At 46.6% G+C, this 16790-nt stretch overlaps 1 protein-coding gene across 7 annotated transcripts in view; it reads left to right on the top strand.

The window, feature by feature from the left end:
• The first annotated feature begins 417 nt into the window (after nt 1-417).
• The window catches only part of ppargc1a (peroxisome proliferator-activated receptor gamma, coactivator 1 alpha), a 43481-nt gene continuing 27108 nt past the window's right edge, over nt 418-16790 (top strand). For all 7 annotated transcript variants that reach the window (XM_036987605.1, XM_036987604.1, XM_036987601.1 and 4 more), the window contains exons 1-2: nt 418-601; nt 3944-4123. In XM_036987605.1, the coding sequence (XP_036843500.1) occupies nt 554-601; nt 3944-4123 (228 nt within the window). In that variant the 5' untranslated portion in view covers nt 418-553. The remainder of the gene's footprint in view (nt 602-3943; nt 4124-16790) is intronic.

The following is a 16790-nucleotide window of genomic DNA, read 5'->3' as shown; positions in this document are numbered from 1 at the left end:
AGCCTACCGTGTTACTATATTTCATAGGTTACGGGAAATAATATGCTTATGGCGCAATGTAGACACGTTCAACAAGACAGAGATGTTTCAAATGATATCACTGTGCATTTTGATATCTTGAAATGCTGCATGCATGGTGGTGATTCGAGTGTCAAACGTGTGTAGGCCTATAGACCAGTGAGCGGTCTGGACATAGCAGTGTCTTGATAAGCAAAGCAACAATGTATGTGGGCTGCGCTAGAAATATATTTTATTTCACCGTGTCATTAGAATTGACCGATTTTTTTAGTTGGAACATATTGACGATGCGCGTTCCAGACCCCGCCTGCTTCACAGTACGTCATTGGCGAGTAGTAGGGAGGGGGCGAAGGGAGTCACTTCCCTGCCTACTTTTAATAGCTTTGTCATGTGATGGAAGCAGTTGTAAGACAGGTACCCTCAGTTCATTCTCGGTAAGGGGCAGTAGCCTGTGCGAGAGCGAGTGGAGCGCGAGTGGATTTCTTTTTGCCTGATTTCTTTTTTTGTTTCTTTCGGACCGTCATTCAGTGCCTGGATGGCGTGGGACAGGTGTAACCAGGACTCGGTCTGGAGAGAATTAGAGGTGAGCAGTTCTAAAATATCCAACTTATTGTCAACTGTACCGTTCTGGAACGTTTTGGGTGATGGACCTCACAGAACATCCAAAGACGGTGATATCCGATAACGAATACGGCTTTTCCTTTGCTGGTGTTGGCACGGGATGCGTAATATCGCCGCTATTGCGCTGAGGATACGATACGGGGAAATGCACAGGAAAACATGACAAGTGGAGGGGATGAAGCAAAATTTCTGCTTTTACTTCATAGTGTCGTGTTTAAGTCGTTATATGTAATGTTGTAGGCTGCATGAGCGGTGCGTCTCTTGCAGCCCTGGAGTTTGCTGCTGGTCGCGTCTCCCTAGGCTGTCGTGCAGTCGGAAAGAATGTTTACATGCGTATGGAGATCTTTCCAGTCAAAGTCTGTATTCGCTCTTGTGCTGATGTGAGAAGGGTCCGCTCTTGAAGTCCGAATGACAGAAATGTTTCTAAGTCAGGTATTGTACAGTGACAAAGAACACTCAGACGATATACGTGTCTTTTTATCGGGGCTTTATCGGGATTTTACGTGATTTGTTCAGTGGGATTTGTTCAGTGTAAAGTGCAGGGGTGATAACAGGCACGGAGGTTCGATATTACGGAGGAGCATCTTCTCTTACATGTATCGGGCGCGTCTTGACATTTCTGCCAACAACATCCGTTTGGAGGAGTAATCACATATCTGTAGCCTAGTTGCATATTACAAAATAGGCTATGAGAATGTTTTGACCGGTTAATGAAAATATTTGCGTAATTGCCATCGGTAATGTTTTTCCCATAGCATACTTTGTGAGCTCTTGGTTTAAAAACGCACGGGGTAGATTGACAACTCAATGCAATGATTTTTACTTGAATAACTGGAGATAATACAAATAGTGATTTGTAAATGGACGATAGACTATAACTCTCTTATTAGTGTTATGCATGTGTATGCAGTTTGTTTTAGGCATTGAGCTGCAGACTATAGTCTGCAGTTACCGTCGACTTTAACGCATTCATGGGATAGAAGCTCATCTTCGATATGACGCTGCTGTCGGTTTATCAGCTTCTCTCCATCTGTCTATTATCACCACTCGAGGCAAGATTGAATGACAATTATTCGCTTGACAAAATGCCTTGAAATGTCAGTTTAAACCATTACTTATTGACCAAGACCATTGACCTACGCATGTATTTATTTGCTTTCCTTGACAGCCTGGCGAATTACTTTATGCACCAGTAGCACTCCTTTACACTTTAACTTCAATTATTCATAGCGATAGATGGATGCTCGGTCGTCTGAGTCAGCCTGTCAAATTATTATAATTAAAAAAAAAAAAAAATGTTTTTTTGTTCGGTGTCGGCATTTTCGAGTGTATCATCGTAGTGATATCTGCTGCCTATCTATTGTGTTGTTCACCCCCCCCCCCCCCCCCCCCCCATTAAAAAGGTGCGTGTTTTTCAAGAACCTGTCCTGCTTGTGACAGACATGCTAACTTTATTCTTTATTTTCTAAGTGCGTCAATTCATTCTGAGTTGAGTATAAATCATGCCGTGAAATTCCCAAAGACCGCCTCTTTACAACCGGGGAATTGCACTCAACATCCCTAGTCATATTCCTAATAATCTCACCATAGCAGGTGCTTGTATGTGTTCTGTGTGTGTAAATCACGTTGGCTCGCAGTGGCGGTTAGCGCACTCCCCCCTCGCTCTGTCTGGCGGCGCTATTTCATTAACACCCTTGGAAGTCGATGAGAAGATTGAGAGGAAATGTCAGATCTCTCTTTGATTTCTTTTTTCGTATATCTTGATAAAGTGGGGCATTTTACAGGGCTAGGAGGGATAGAGACTATGATGAATTTGCATCTTTATCCTAGTTTATGGGCAAAGGAGAGGGAGTTGTGTCGTAAATATAGCCTATGACTATGTCATCTCATGAGCGCAACCAGAGGCCGGATCGACTATGGCACGTGTTGGTCGGGGGCGTTTTTCTTTTTTTGAAGCCTACCTCCCACTTGGTATAGTAGGCTATCTGTCTCTCTGTTGCCCTGAGTCGAACCCTGGGCCCATCTCTCTCCAGTCAGACGCCCTCTCCCTCTCTCTGGCTCATTGGCGAACTAACTGCCTCCGGGGTATGCCCGAGGGTATCACCATTAACTCTCCCTTAAGTCTGCATACATTGAATCCTGACAACTCTCTAGCCAACATTTATGACATGTGGGGTTCGATTTGACATTTGCCAAACTTAAAACGCCTGTTTATCTATGCATAACGAGGGCGTCAGTGAGAAGACGCGAGAGTAAATTTGGGATGAAAAAATACCTGCATTTGGCTCACTCGAGCTGATATCTCCTTGCTTGCCTGGGGGTTTCTCTCTCTGTCGAGTAGAAGTGACTGCCATGTTCCAGAACAAGATGCATTGCGTGCAGTGCTGGCATAACCTTGCCTCAAGCAAGCACGGGCCGCTGAAGCAATTAACATTTGTAACATATTGGCACCTGAATAAGAAATGTAGGTTAGCAAAGCGCCTTCCTGGAACGTGTTTACATTGAGCTTGCAACCGTTGGCGCAGAGTCAAACTTCATTGCCCCATCTTCCTCCTCTCTCCACACCACACAGATTTAAATTCTGTGGATCCCCTCAACGCAGTTCGATGAAGCGACGATTTGTGTCTGGAGAGCGGCGGAGCAGCTGTCGCATAGGCCCCTATATATAAGCGGACAGTGACGAATGAAATGGCAGCATTTAGCATCACCGCGGCCCGCTGTATCACATGTACGGGGTGGAAAATGACTGTTGGGTCAGAGTGAAATTTGTGCCATGGCTACCGCTGCCATTGTGTTGACGCGCCCAGGTCAGCCAGTCAGGTGGCAAGTCTAGCCATGCTGTCATTCAAATGAGGTTGACCCCAAGAGTTCAGCCTATCACTGACATGGACATAAAACCATAGGAAGAATACCCATGGAACACGATGTTGAATGAATTATCAGGCTTTATGAATGTCTGACCTATTAGGCCAATAGGCCTAGCAGGATTTCCTAGTCTACTAAAACGAACCATGCGGTATGAGAAATGTAAAAAGGTAGGCCTATCGTTAAAGATAACTTGTTATCATCAAATACATAATTAATGTCCTCAAGGCCAGGATGTAGTGTACAGATATTGCATAATAACCATAAAATGATACCTGTGGGGGTAACGGCTTGTGAATTAATGTGAAAAAGTAGCTTCCATCATTTGCCTCAGTGTGCGTGTGTGTTTGTGTGTGTGCGTTGGTACGTACGTGTGTGTCTGCGCACCTTTGTGTGTGTTGATGGGTTTTTGACACCTTCCGTCTTCTTGTCTCCCCAGTGTGCTGCCTTGGTTGGCGAAGACCAACCCCTCTGTCCGGACCTCCCCGAACTCGACCTCTCAGAGCTTGATGTCAGTGACCTGGATGCGGACAGCTTCCTGGGCGGGCTCAAGTGGTACAGTGACCAATCAGAGATAATTTCCAGTCAATATGGCAACGAGGCTTCCAACCTCTTTGAGGTAAGAGAGCATATCATACTACAGCTTGTTTTTATTTCCCCAAGTCTCTCTGCTCCCCTTTGCCCCAGTATCACACAATTTATGACACGGTCGTTAACTATTTACGGATATTTTGGTAGCCTGGACTCTTGTTCAGTATGTATTTTTCCATCTAGGAAGTGGATGCTAGGTAAATGAACTCTTCAGAGGTCACCAGCCTGAGCTCAGTCAGCGATAAAAACAGACGCGTCACACTGTATGCTGAGTTTGCTATCTGTTGAAAGCCTTCCAGGTACATGATAAAAACCTCCCGCCTCGTACAGTATGTAGTAGTACCGACTGTATTGAGAGAGGGACTTTATATCCCCCTGAAAAGTACGAAGTCAAGATAACAGGGGTTTGGCGATAAGCCTGGAGACCTTTGTACTGCCCTTTGGCTTCTCTCCCTGACAGTACCTTATCAATCCCCCAAGTCATTTATTACAGTCCAGCCACTGCTCTACTCTGCTGTGGCAGGCATCTAAAGGAGCAGAGGAAATTAAACCCAGCTCTTGGCCCTTTGGCCCCCATATTATGGCCATATTGCGAAAGCCCCCTTTTCCAAAATGTTTGGGAGGAAAATGTTCAACTTTCAACCTGCGGCACTCTCTCTCATTCAGGGAGGCAAAGTCCACTGAAAGTAGCATGCTGGGGGGAAATAAAGTCATTTGGGACAAGTAAGCTAGGAGAGACAGTTCATTACTGGTTTATCAGTGGGGAGATAGGCGAGGAACATGGAGATTGGTGCTGGCTTGGCTGGAGAGAGGAGAATGCTGGAGGGGAATGCCACGGTTGGTCTGTGGCTTGTCATGCTGTCACGTTTTCGGAGGCGGAAAGTGTGTGTCTCAATGGCCCCAGTAGGGGAGAGGTTGATAGCGGACAGAATTCTTTCCACACACACACACACACACACACATACACACACACACACACACACGCCTCCCTCCCTCCCCCTGGTCCTTCAACCTAGTGCCAGTGAGGGGCCCCTACACAGTCCCTTGTGCTCCGGGGTCCTGAGTGCTAGTCGTGTGACTCCGGACCCTCAGAGTGATATGGCCTGCGGCCGATGAGGGGATGGATAAAAATACAAGCTAGCATGTCTGTCAAGTGTGTGTGTGTGTGTGTGTCACATTTTAAAACACAATGCACTCTTTGAGGTAGCCAGCATAGAGAAACCTGCACTGTACGAAGTGTGTGTGTAGGATACTACATTATTTCAACACACATACTACACAGCTACGATCAGAAAACAGCTGTAACGTTCGAAAAACATCTGAGCACTAATGAATGTGATGCATTTCAAATGAGCTGGCTTTACAATCAATGAATGTATTCCTTGTGCTGGTGGTTGCCATCTGGAATTGGAAAGTGGAAAGTTTTCAAGTTGCCATACGAAGTGCTCAGTACATCATACTGCAACGCTGGGAGTTGGCTCGTGTTATTAGTAATCCTTACTAATCTGACAGGGGGAAAATGGTTGGTTCTCTCTCTGTGTTTGTGTGTGTGTGCGTGCACGCTCACAGATCAGAGGCTTGGGGCTGGGGGTTGCCGCACAAACTTTCTGCGCTTTCCTGATTGGCCTGTGTGGGGCACTGCAGCGCCCAATCACAACGTCAGGTTTTAGAACTGGTTAATGATTGGCCAGCTGTTGTGTGGAACAAGTTGGCACAGGGGACTTTGTGTTCTTCCTCTCTCACAATCTACTGCCAATGTTTTCTTAAACTACCTGACTAGAGGTTAATGGGTGTTTGTGGTAGGTCGTCTCTACCCTAACCGTAACCTTAAACAATGCACAAACTAATGAATACACACGCACACACACAAACCTCATAGACATACAAATCCACACACATACTTACATAACTACTGCACACACAAATGCGCATAGTCTCTCTCTCAGTCTCTCTCTCTAATTCTCTCTCTTTTTCCACACACACACACACACACACACACACACACACAGAGTGCTGAAGGGCCCGTTGCTCTGTTTTTTTTATCCCGCATGTGTGATTTGCCATGGAGAACTTCTAGTGTGCACAGAACAGAACAGGCCCTGGCTGGCAGGCAGATGAGCAGAGAGAGAGAGAGAGAGAGAGATCGAAAGCGAGACAGAGAGATAGGATCGGGGAGCAGCAGCAGAAAAGGCACAGTGGATTGTTGTGAACTTGACGGTTGATGCCCTTCAGTGTCCGTTCGCTTGGCCATGATTCATCTGGAGCATCTCCGGGGCTAAAATGGTGGAGTTGAGTCTGGAGGTGGTAGGGGAGTGGAGGCCGCTTCCCAGGGAGGGTGCCTGGAAGCTGGGTGCAGCTGTCACCGTGGGGCCCCGTTCTGGAGGGTGGGCGGTAGGGAGGGGGAACCAAGACGGGGAGATGTGTGCTAGGCTGGGCTCCCTCTGGCTACTGCACACAACTGGAGGGAGGGGGAGAGCGTGAGAGATAAAGAGAGAGATAAGCAGATATAAAGAGACAGAGTGATAGAGGCAGAGAGAGACTGAGACCGATAGAGAGGGAGAGACCGCAAGAGAGAGACACCCTCTGATATGCCAGAGAAAGAAAGCTTTGTCTTTCCTTCTTTAAGAACAGCCTCTGAGAATCCTTCCTAAAATGGACACCCTAGTTGTGTTTTAATGAACTCCAGTCTCGGTCCAACGCTACTTGGGAAGGAGAACAAGTATTGTTTTTGTAGCGTTGGCACTGATGCAGATGCTGCCGGGCCGCGTGACTGGCGGTGGCAAATGTGTAAGCAGCTTTATTATTATACAGCTAGAATTTCGTTTTTAAAAAGTCGCTGGCTGTCGATAATGTGAACATCTAGCGTGAAGTTGGTTTGATCATTAATGGACCAGGGTGATTGTTCACATCCTGCACATGGGCTATTCGTGTGTGTGTTTGGTGTGTGCGATTACTATCAAGTGTTTGATATAGAGTGTGTGTGTGTGACTGTCTGCTTGTGCGTGCACTTGGTGTGTGTGTGTGTGCGTGTGTGTGTGTGTGTGTGTGTTTGCGGGTGTGCTTGTCCATGTGCATTGTGTGTGTGTGTTCTTTCCCTTGGATGGCCTATTTTACTGTACTCTTGCCAGTGTTCTTCAGCGGGATCCGGACAATACTGAGAGTGGCACACAGCCTCTTACAAGGCCAGCTATCAGTCTGGACCACAGTGTGCTCTCACACCTCTTCAACACGCCCCGGCCACTAAGCCAACACTTTCTATATCGGGCTATGGTTGTTGGGTCTGCCAGTGAGATTATATCCAGAACTTCCCAACCGGTTGCCAATGTGGACTGAGAATCACGTGGGATCTCCAGGATACTCAAACAACAGATCTAGATTCAGATTACGCTGTCTTCAATCCCTACTTTAAACCTTATGCAGATTAAGCAAGATCTGATCCTAAATCAGTAGTTAGGAGCAACTTTATACCCACTCCATCAAATATGGCTGCCGTCTCCTTGTAAGGAAGGAGTGGAAATAACATTTGCCCAATGACAGCCGGTCTCAAACACTCTGATCAAGCCATTTAAAGATGACTCTATCCCCAGCTGCCAATCACTCAACATTACCCAGTAAAGATATCAGACCATTAACAGAGTCTCTTATTAACAACGATAGTGAGGTAGTCAACATCGCTAGAGGTAAAACAAGATGTCGATTGCGTGCCTCTGTCTGAAACAAGTCGCTGATCCCGCGGATTGAGTGATTGGCGTCATTTTCGCGGCGAGGATAGAATCCCGCCGTGGAGTGCCAGCGGAAATCCCCCAACTGATGAATTAAAAACAAGAGAGTCTGGTGAGAGAGGGAGTGGAGGATTTAGGGCATTAGCCAGGTACTGTATATGCAATGGCTTTTTCTGTGTCGGTCGCACACAAACACACGCTAGATTAGTCATCGGAGGTGGGCGATCTTGCTTACGGCGGGTTTGGGATTGTTAAAGGAAGAAGGTATTATGCCTCTGAGACAGAGGTCCCTCCTCTGTTTGTTTCATTTTTGTTTGTTTATGTGCTGTTCAAATTGTTCAAGTTTCCCTGGGCAGATGCAGTGCTTACGCATAGCGGGCCGAGGAAGAGAAAGACAGCCCGGATTGATTAGGGGGATGTGTGTGTGTGTACGTTTGGAAGTGCTGAATGTGTCGCGATCAAAATGTTTGTTTAATAGTCCCCCCTCCCTCACCCTAGGCACTCACAAGTAGTAAACTTGCATGCACACACACACACACACACACACACACACACACACACACACACACACACACACACCTTCATCACCCCCTGTTACCAGTCCCCGCTGAACGCTGGCTGCGTTTACTTTGCAAATTTATGCTGACATTTGAGAGCACAGCACACGCACCCTTTCTGCAGTTCAGCGCGGGTGGCTAAATTATCATACTGTACTGTATAATATGATTCTCTCAAGTGAGCCCTATTAAAATAAAACACACTTCCCATAATTGTTAGGACCCCTACTTTGTGCACAAACAATGTAGTTTGATAAAAGCCAGGCTCCCCTTCTTCTGATAAACAAAGGCAATCTCTGTAACAGTATAACAGACTCACAGATCTGCCATTCTGGCTGTAATGTAGTCTTGTGGTTTTTGGGGGGGGAGGGGTGTTGCAAGTGTGCTGATCAAAATGTTATGTTCCAATACCCCCCAATACCCCTTTCTTCCAACACACACAGGCACACTCAAGTGTACACGTATAGGCACTCACTCACACGTGAACACACACACACATGGTTGAGTCGGAGCGTTATCTCTAAGCGTCTGTCAGATTCATTCCACAGCAAAGAGATACTCTCACTCTATCTCTCTCCTTCTCTCTATCTCTCTCTCGCCTACACAATACTCCATTGGCTCTCACACACACACACACACAGACACTCTCCCCAAAGGATGTCCGCAAACAGCCCCGTTACGTTTCATATCCAGTGGGCATAAAGAAATGGATTCACCCGCAGACTGAGGGATGGGGAGGAGGGGGGAGGGAGGGAGTGAGGGAACGAGGTGAGCGAGGCAGCCAAGAAAATAGTACCCTCAGGGCATGTTTGGAAAAGAGCAAGAGGGAATATCTTTTGGTGGTTGCTTGGCAGGCTGGCTGGCTGACTGTTGTATGTCTTCCTAAAGAGATACACTGCTGATTGAGGGCTGGGTTGGAGCAAGTAAGTGCCCCAGCTGAGTGTCCTCAAACGTATTAGCTGATTGTATCTGCTTAACAAGACACCTGCACACACACACACACACACACACACACACACACACACACACCCTTCTATTCAATCAGACGGCACCGGTACGGCCAAGAGTTTAATGGGTTTTGTGTGTGCAAGCGCTAGCCGGAATGTCTGTCTAATGTTTCGGGGTCCGTGTATCTAATGATGAAAAGCTTTGGGTCCCATCTCACACAGAGAACCGTACTGTACTGGGCATGGATGGAAAACACACCAACTGTATCATCTGACAACACCATAGACACTGCATTCGGAAAGTATTCAGACCCCTTGACTTTTTCCACATTTTGTTACGTTACAGCCTTATTCTAAAATGGATTAAATGTTTTTTTTACCTCATCCATCTACACACAATACCCCATAATGTTTTTTTTCCTCATCAATCTACACCCCATAATGTTTTTTTAAATGTAAAAAAAAAAAAAGTCTGACATTTTTGAAAATGTATTACAAATTAAACCCAGATATATCACATTTACATAAGTATTCAGACCCTTTACTCAGTACTTTGTTGAAGCACCTTTGGCAATGATTACAGCCTCGAGTCTTCTTGGGTATGACGCTACAAGCTTGGCACACCTGTATTTGGGTAGTTTCTCCCATTCTTCTCTGCAGATCCTCTCAAGCTCTGTCAGGTTGAATGGGGAGTGTTGTTGCACAGATATTTCCAGGTCTCTACAGATATTTTTGATTGCGTTCAAGTCCGGGCTCTGGCTGGGCCACTCAAGGACATTCAAAGATTTGTCCTGAAGACACTCCTGCGTTGTCTTGGCTGTGTGATTAGGATCGTTTTCCTGTTGTAAACTGACATTTTTCATCACGGATCTCTCTGTACTTTGCTCCGTGCACCTTTGCCTCGATCCTGACTAGTCTCCAAGTTCCTACCGCTGAAAAACATCCACCTTACATGCTGACCAGACCGCTAGCGTGCGTACATCCGTCATCGCGTGCATGTTGATTTTATCCACCCACACCAGGTCACACAGGTTGAAATATCAAAACAAACTCTGAACCAACTATATTCATTTGGGGACGGGTCGAAAAGCATTGAACATTTATGGCAATTTAACTAGCTAACTTACTGTTGCTGGCTAATTTATCCTGGGATATTAACATTGGGTTATTATTTTACCTGAAATGCACAAGGTCCTCTACTCCGACAGTTAATCCAAGGATAAAAGGTTAACGTTTGTTTCTAGTAATCTCTCCTCCATCAGGCTTCTTCTTCTTCGGACACTATATGGCGGTTGGCAACCAACTTTAAGGTGCATTACCACTACCAACTGGACTGGAGTGTGGACCTCAGTTAATCTTTCAATCACCCGCTCGTTGACGCTCGCAAGCAGTGTGGGTGCAATGATTGAATAACACATATGTGTACATTTACTTTGCAACGTGAGCGGTGTGGTCAGCATGTTAGGTGATGGTGCCAGGTTTTCTCCAGAAATAACTCTTGGCATTCAGGCCAAAGAGTTCAATCTTGGTTTCATCAGACCAGAGAATCTTGTTTCTCATGGTCTGAGAGTCTTTAGGTGCCTTGTTAAATGGCGGGTGCCATTTACTGAGGAGTGAGTTCTGACTGGCCACTCTACCATAAAGGCCTGATTGGTGGAGTTCTGCAGAGATGGTTGTCTGGAAGGTTCTCCCATCTCCACAGAGGAGCTCTTTCAGAGTGACCATCGGGTTCTTGGCCAAGGCCCTTCTCCCCCGATTGCTCAGTTTGGCTGGGAGGCCAGCTCTAGAAAGAGTCTTGGTGGTTCTACATTTTTTTCATTTAAGAATGATGGTGGCCACTGCGTTCTTGTGGACCTTGAATGCTGCAGAGATGTTTTTGGTACCCCTACCCAGATCTGTGCCTTGACACAATCCTGTCTCTGAGCTCTACGTACAATTCCTTTGACCTCATGGCTTGGATTTTGCTCTGACATGCACTGTCAACTGTGGGACCTTATATAAACAGGTGTGTGCCTTTTCAAATCATGTCCAATCAATTGAATTTACCACAGGTGGACTCCAATCAAGTTGTAGAACCATCTCAAGGATGTGCAATGGTAACAGGATACACCTGAGCTCAATTTCAAGTCTCATAGCAAATGGTCTGAATACTTATGGAAATAAGTTATTTCTGTTTTACATTTTTTATAAATTATCATACATTTCTAAAAACCCGTTTTCGCTTTGTCATTATGGGGTGTTGTGTGTAGATTACTGAGGAAAAAAAATATTTGATCAATTTTAGAATAAGGCTGTAACGTAGCAAAATGTGGAAAAATTCAAGGGGCTGAGTACTTTCCGGAGGCACTGTATAAGGTCCCAACACGGGTGGGGTCAGCTATGTGACCTAGTGTCCTGTATGTCTCCCTCCTGAACCCCCTAATGAGGACATGGGGGTAAAGGTTAACCACGAAGAGGTCACATCCACCTCGCATTTCCGTCAAAGTAGAATCTGACTGCCAGCCACTGGAGTGAAGCCCCCATGACAGGTTTATTGTATTTTTGAAATATTATAATAGGTTGTGTTTCCTTTGAGGTTGTAATGTGTGTTGGGTGTGTGTGTTGTTTGTGTGTTTGTGTGTTGTTGTTGTTCTTAGAGTGAGCGTAAGGTGTAAAGTTGGCATGCCGTTGCTGCAATAAGTAGGCACCCACACTTCCTCAAGCTATACTAGTAGCTAGTGTGTGTGTGTGTTGTGTGTTTGTGCGCACGGGCACACACAAGAGAGTGAGACAACTTATAAAAATACCAGGTGGTGACGTTTGCATGTGATGAATGGCTAGGCGCTGCACTTCCATAGCGTTCCAGTCTGTGTGTGTGTGTGTGTGTGTGGCTATTTTTAGTGCGAGAGCGTAATCTGTACTAAGAGCCTTTCAGGACCGCTTCTCTTTACCCTGGCCGGAAATGCTAAGCCAATAAGCCCCCTGCACGCACACATAGACACACACACACACACACATACAAATACACGCAGGAACCCAAACCGCAAGCCAAGCCTTCCTGTATTATTTAATAATGTATACTTTCAAGCGGGTGGGAGTTAAAAACACTTGCTTTTTAGAGAGGGATAGAGCGAGAAAGAGTAACAGAATGAGTGAGAGCGAGGCAGAGTAAGAGAGAGAGAGAATAGAGTGAAGAGAAAGGAGAGAAAGTGAATTGAAGAGAGAGTGAGAGCAAGTGAACGATAGAAAGAAGGAGAGAGGCCCTCAGTCCGTGGGTTCAGTGATTAGATGTGAAGTGCTATCAGTCCTGTGTGATCCTCCTCTCCAGGAGAGGCATATCGATCAGAGGTGTGCAGCCCTCCCCAGCCCGGCAGCCCTGCCTTGCTACAGCTAGCATTTCTGCACTAGCGCCTCTCTCTTCCCTAGACCTACTCATAGAATAGGATGGAATAAACAAAAAAATTGGCTTGATAGAAAAAAATGGTCTCTTACAAAGTAGCTGGTCTTGGTTGTTTGTTCTTCCGAAAGAGTGTGCAGTGTTTCTTTTTCTTGTATGCCTTTTGATGTGGAAGTCAAACTCACAACCCTGGTCATTCCGGAACTACGTTCAAGACCAATTGAGCTACGCGAACTGCATGCTTATGGTTCAAGCTTGTGTTTTCTATTTGAACATTTGGGCTCAGGCAGGGCCTTGAATAGTTGTAGTAGCTCTTGAAGTAACTCCTTGTGCTTGAGTGAGTGGCTGCTGGGATGACGCACATTGGCTTGACAATCATTACCACTGACAGACAGTAGGCTAAGCAGAAAGCTGTGGCATGGACATTGATGGTGTGTGTGTATGTGTGTGTGTGTGTGTGTGTGTGTGTGTGTGTGTGTGTGTGTGTGTGTGTGTGTGTGTGTGTGTGTGTGTTTGTGGGAAAGGGGGGGGGGGTCTGCCTGCCTGCCTGCCTGCGTGTGTGTGTGTGTTTGTGGGAAAGGGAGGGGTGTCTGCCTGCCTCTGTGTGTTTGTGGGAAAGGGAGGGGGTGTCTGCCTGCCTGTCTGCCTGCCTCTGTGTGCTTGTGGGAAAGGGAGGGGGTGTCTGCCTGCCTCTGTGTGTTTGTGGGAAAGGGAGGGAGGTTTGTCTGCCTGTCTGCCTGCCTCTGTGTGTTTGTGGGAAAGGGAGGGGGGTGTCTGCCTGCCTCTGTGTGTTTGTGGGAAAGGGAGGGGGTGTCTGCCTGCCTGTCTGCCTGCCTCTGTGTGTTTGTGGGAAAGGGAGGGGGTGTCTGCCTGCCTGTCTGCCTGCCTCTGTGTGTTTGTGGGAAAGGGAAGGGGGTGTCTGCCTGCCTCTGTGTGTTTGTGGGAAAGGGAGGGGGGTGTCTGCCTGCCTGTCTGCCTGCCTCTGTGTGTTTGTGGGAAAGGGAGGGGGTATCTGCCTGCCTGTCTGCCTGCCTCTGTGTGTTTGTGGGAAAGGGAGGGGGTGTCTGCGTGCCTGTCTGCCTGCCTCTGTGTGTTTGTGGGAAAGGGAGGGGGTGTCTGCCTGCCTGTCTGCCTGCTTCTGTGTGTTTGTGGGAAAGGGAGGGGGTGTCTGCCTGCCTGTTTGCCTGCCTCTGTGTGTTTGTGGGAAAGGGAGGGGGGTTTGTCTGCCTGCCTCTGTGTGTTTGTGTGAAAGGGAGGGGGTGTCTGCCTGCCTGTCTGCCTGCCTCTGTGTGTTTGTGGGAAAGGGGGGGGGGGGGGGGGGGTTGTCTGCCTGCCTGCGTCTGTGTGTGTCTCTGCTGTGTTTATGGGAAAGATTAGGGGGTTCATTCTCACTGGAAGGATGTACACACATTTGTTATGAAGCACATTTGGGAAAAGTGTGTGTCCTCCGATGGGGCTGTTGACCTCATTTTAATGAGCGCTAGCTCGAAATCCCTCTATTCCTCCATCCCTGTCTGTGTCCATTACCACGTGAGTGTTGTTAATACTTATATTAACTGGCAGACTGAGTAGGCTTTGTACCCAGACAATTTTGTCTAGTATTGTCAATTATGGTACGGCCGGTAGCCTAGTGGTTAGAGTGTTGGGCCAGTAACCGAAAGGTCGGTGGATCAAATCTCCGAGCTGACAAGGTAAAAGATCTGTCGTTCTGCCTCTGAACAAGGCAGTTAACCCACTGTTCCTAGGCTGTCATTGTAAATAAGTATTTGTTCTTAACTGACTTGCCTAGTAAAATAAAGGTACAAAAAATAAATAAAATGCTGGCCAATTCCGAGCAGGATAAACAGGGCCTATATCAATGGGCAACATACCCTCTTCTTCTTGCTGAAGTGTGCACTTGTTCACTCCTCCCCACAAGATGAAAAGCATTGGATTGGTGTAGGTGTGGGATAGAGGGCTTTTCCATGTACCAGTAATGGTCCTTCAAATCCATGAAGGTATGTGGATAGGTGCTTAGGGAGAAAGTACAAGCATTGGAGAGTTCATAAACGATGGTGTTAGGTTAGCTGGCCGATGCCCTCCCCCATTTATGAGACAGAGACGGTGATGTCATAATAAATACCAGCAGTAACCTTCACACACTTAACACCATCCTCCATTTAAAGAAGCTGAAGCACTTGAGGCAGGAGGCCACAGGTGTGTCAGTATGCAATTAGTGAAATAACAAGGCTTGCAAGCGGTCAGCTGACAATTACAGGGACATTCCACTCAATTTAACATTCAAACAAACAGGATAAAGGTTGAGCTGATTGGAAAATATCAATTTCCGGGATTTACATGTGATAATGACATTTTAGGATCCTAGATAAAACATGCAATAAACACATTCATATAAATTACAGCGAAGGCTACTCCTTGACAGGTATTTCAACGAAGGGTATTTCAATGAATTTAAGTCCCATCTATGAAATCTTTCCTAACACCCATCTGTATTGATGCAGAGGACTTAGACTTTCTCTCGTTAGTTTGCTCTATGTGTATCTGCACAGTTGTAGAGACGTAGTATTACTCAATAGTCCCACTCAGACCGTTGAAGGGTTTTGGGCGCCCTCTTATGTTTACCTGCTGGCGAGTGTGTCGCCACCCCAGAAAGGCCATCAGATAGCCAAGTGGATGAAACGTGACTCTTGATAACCTGCTCACAAAGTCAAGGCACGGACAAGGCCTACCTGCTGCAGCACCCGGACCAGATACAACTGGGGGGGTGGGGGGGAACACACACACATGCACAGAAGTCAAGGTAAAAGATAATGCATTTATTTAGTAATCAGCAAATGGCTTTTATGCAGTAGGTAAGTGCCGAGGTCTCTCGGCTTGATAGGATCATTTGCTTTCAGGTGTTTTCTGCTCTCCTTGTTGTACTCGGCATAGAGTGTAAATTGAATAGGGTGACCTTTTGCCACAGAATCAAATTGACTATATTTTCCGAAAAGATTTCTGTGGTTTCAATTACCATATATTTGTGATATTGGGTCCATACCCTCCCCAACACCGCGCACACACATAGACACACACGCGTGCTTACATAGAAGCACACCCGCATGCACACGCGCACACGCTCCCAATCGACGCAGAAGTGTGCTTCCCTGCATACAAAATGTTTCCCGTTAGCGTCCCGGTACACAACGCCACTGTGTGATACAGTATCTGTCCACCCTCATCCTCGCCCTCTCCTTCCTAAGGGATGGATCCTCCTTTAGATATTACTGCGACAAATGAAAAGGCCCGCAGCCCTTGATGAGCTTGGCAGGGTCTGAAAGGTCACGAGGGGAAAGGGGGGGGGGGGGGGGGGGGGCAGTGGATATTATCCTTGGCAGTTCTGTGAGAAAAGGAGAAGCTTTGGATGTTCTCTCTCCGTGAAAATGTCATGACAACACAGCCTCAAACTAACACCACACATTGTTTTTGTTTTGCTACACGCACGGTAACGGTAACCGATGCGCTCTTTGGTGGAGGAAATGTGACAGTGTCCATTTAACAGGGTTTGCACCCCTCCCACTCTCCATCTACTGACCACCATTGTTTACACGCCGACACCTGCCGAGGGATGCTTACCACTGCAGATTCATAGCTGTCAACTAAAGCAAACGGCTAGTTGCATGCCGTTAGAAAAATGCATAGAAAATATACTCTGTATCTAGTGGGATTTTTGATACAAGCAATCGAAGTCCCATTTCAACTAAGTGGGAATGCAAGAACCTCCATTTCTTGCGTCAACCTGGATAATACAGAAGAACCCCAACCCAAATCACCACACGAAAGAGCATCCAAACATTTTGATGGTGTGTAATTACTTTGGCGTAATAAAAATACAGAATTAAACAGGCTCTGACCACTCTGACCATCTGTTAGAAGGAGAGAGACGAAAAACAACAGCAGTTCTGCGTTAGGCCTTAGATGTGGATTCTCTAATCACACTGTTAATATAAACCCCACTCATGGTCTGGCTTCAGCTGTCTGGTGACCGGCGGCTCTCCTGGGCCTGTAACGCTTGTGACTAAGCCACTCCTCGGACTCTAGTAAGTCTAGTCAC

The sequence above is a fragment of the Oncorhynchus mykiss genome, chromosome 9 (assembly GCF_013265735.2).
Source record: "Oncorhynchus mykiss isolate Arlee chromosome 9, USDA_OmykA_1.1, whole genome shotgun sequence".
NCBI classification, from domain to species: domain Eukaryota; kingdom Metazoa; phylum Chordata; class Actinopteri; order Salmoniformes; family Salmonidae; genus Oncorhynchus; species Oncorhynchus mykiss.
The sequence above is the reverse complement of the archived record's forward strand: the minus strand, read 5'-3'. Positions and strand labels throughout refer to the sequence as shown.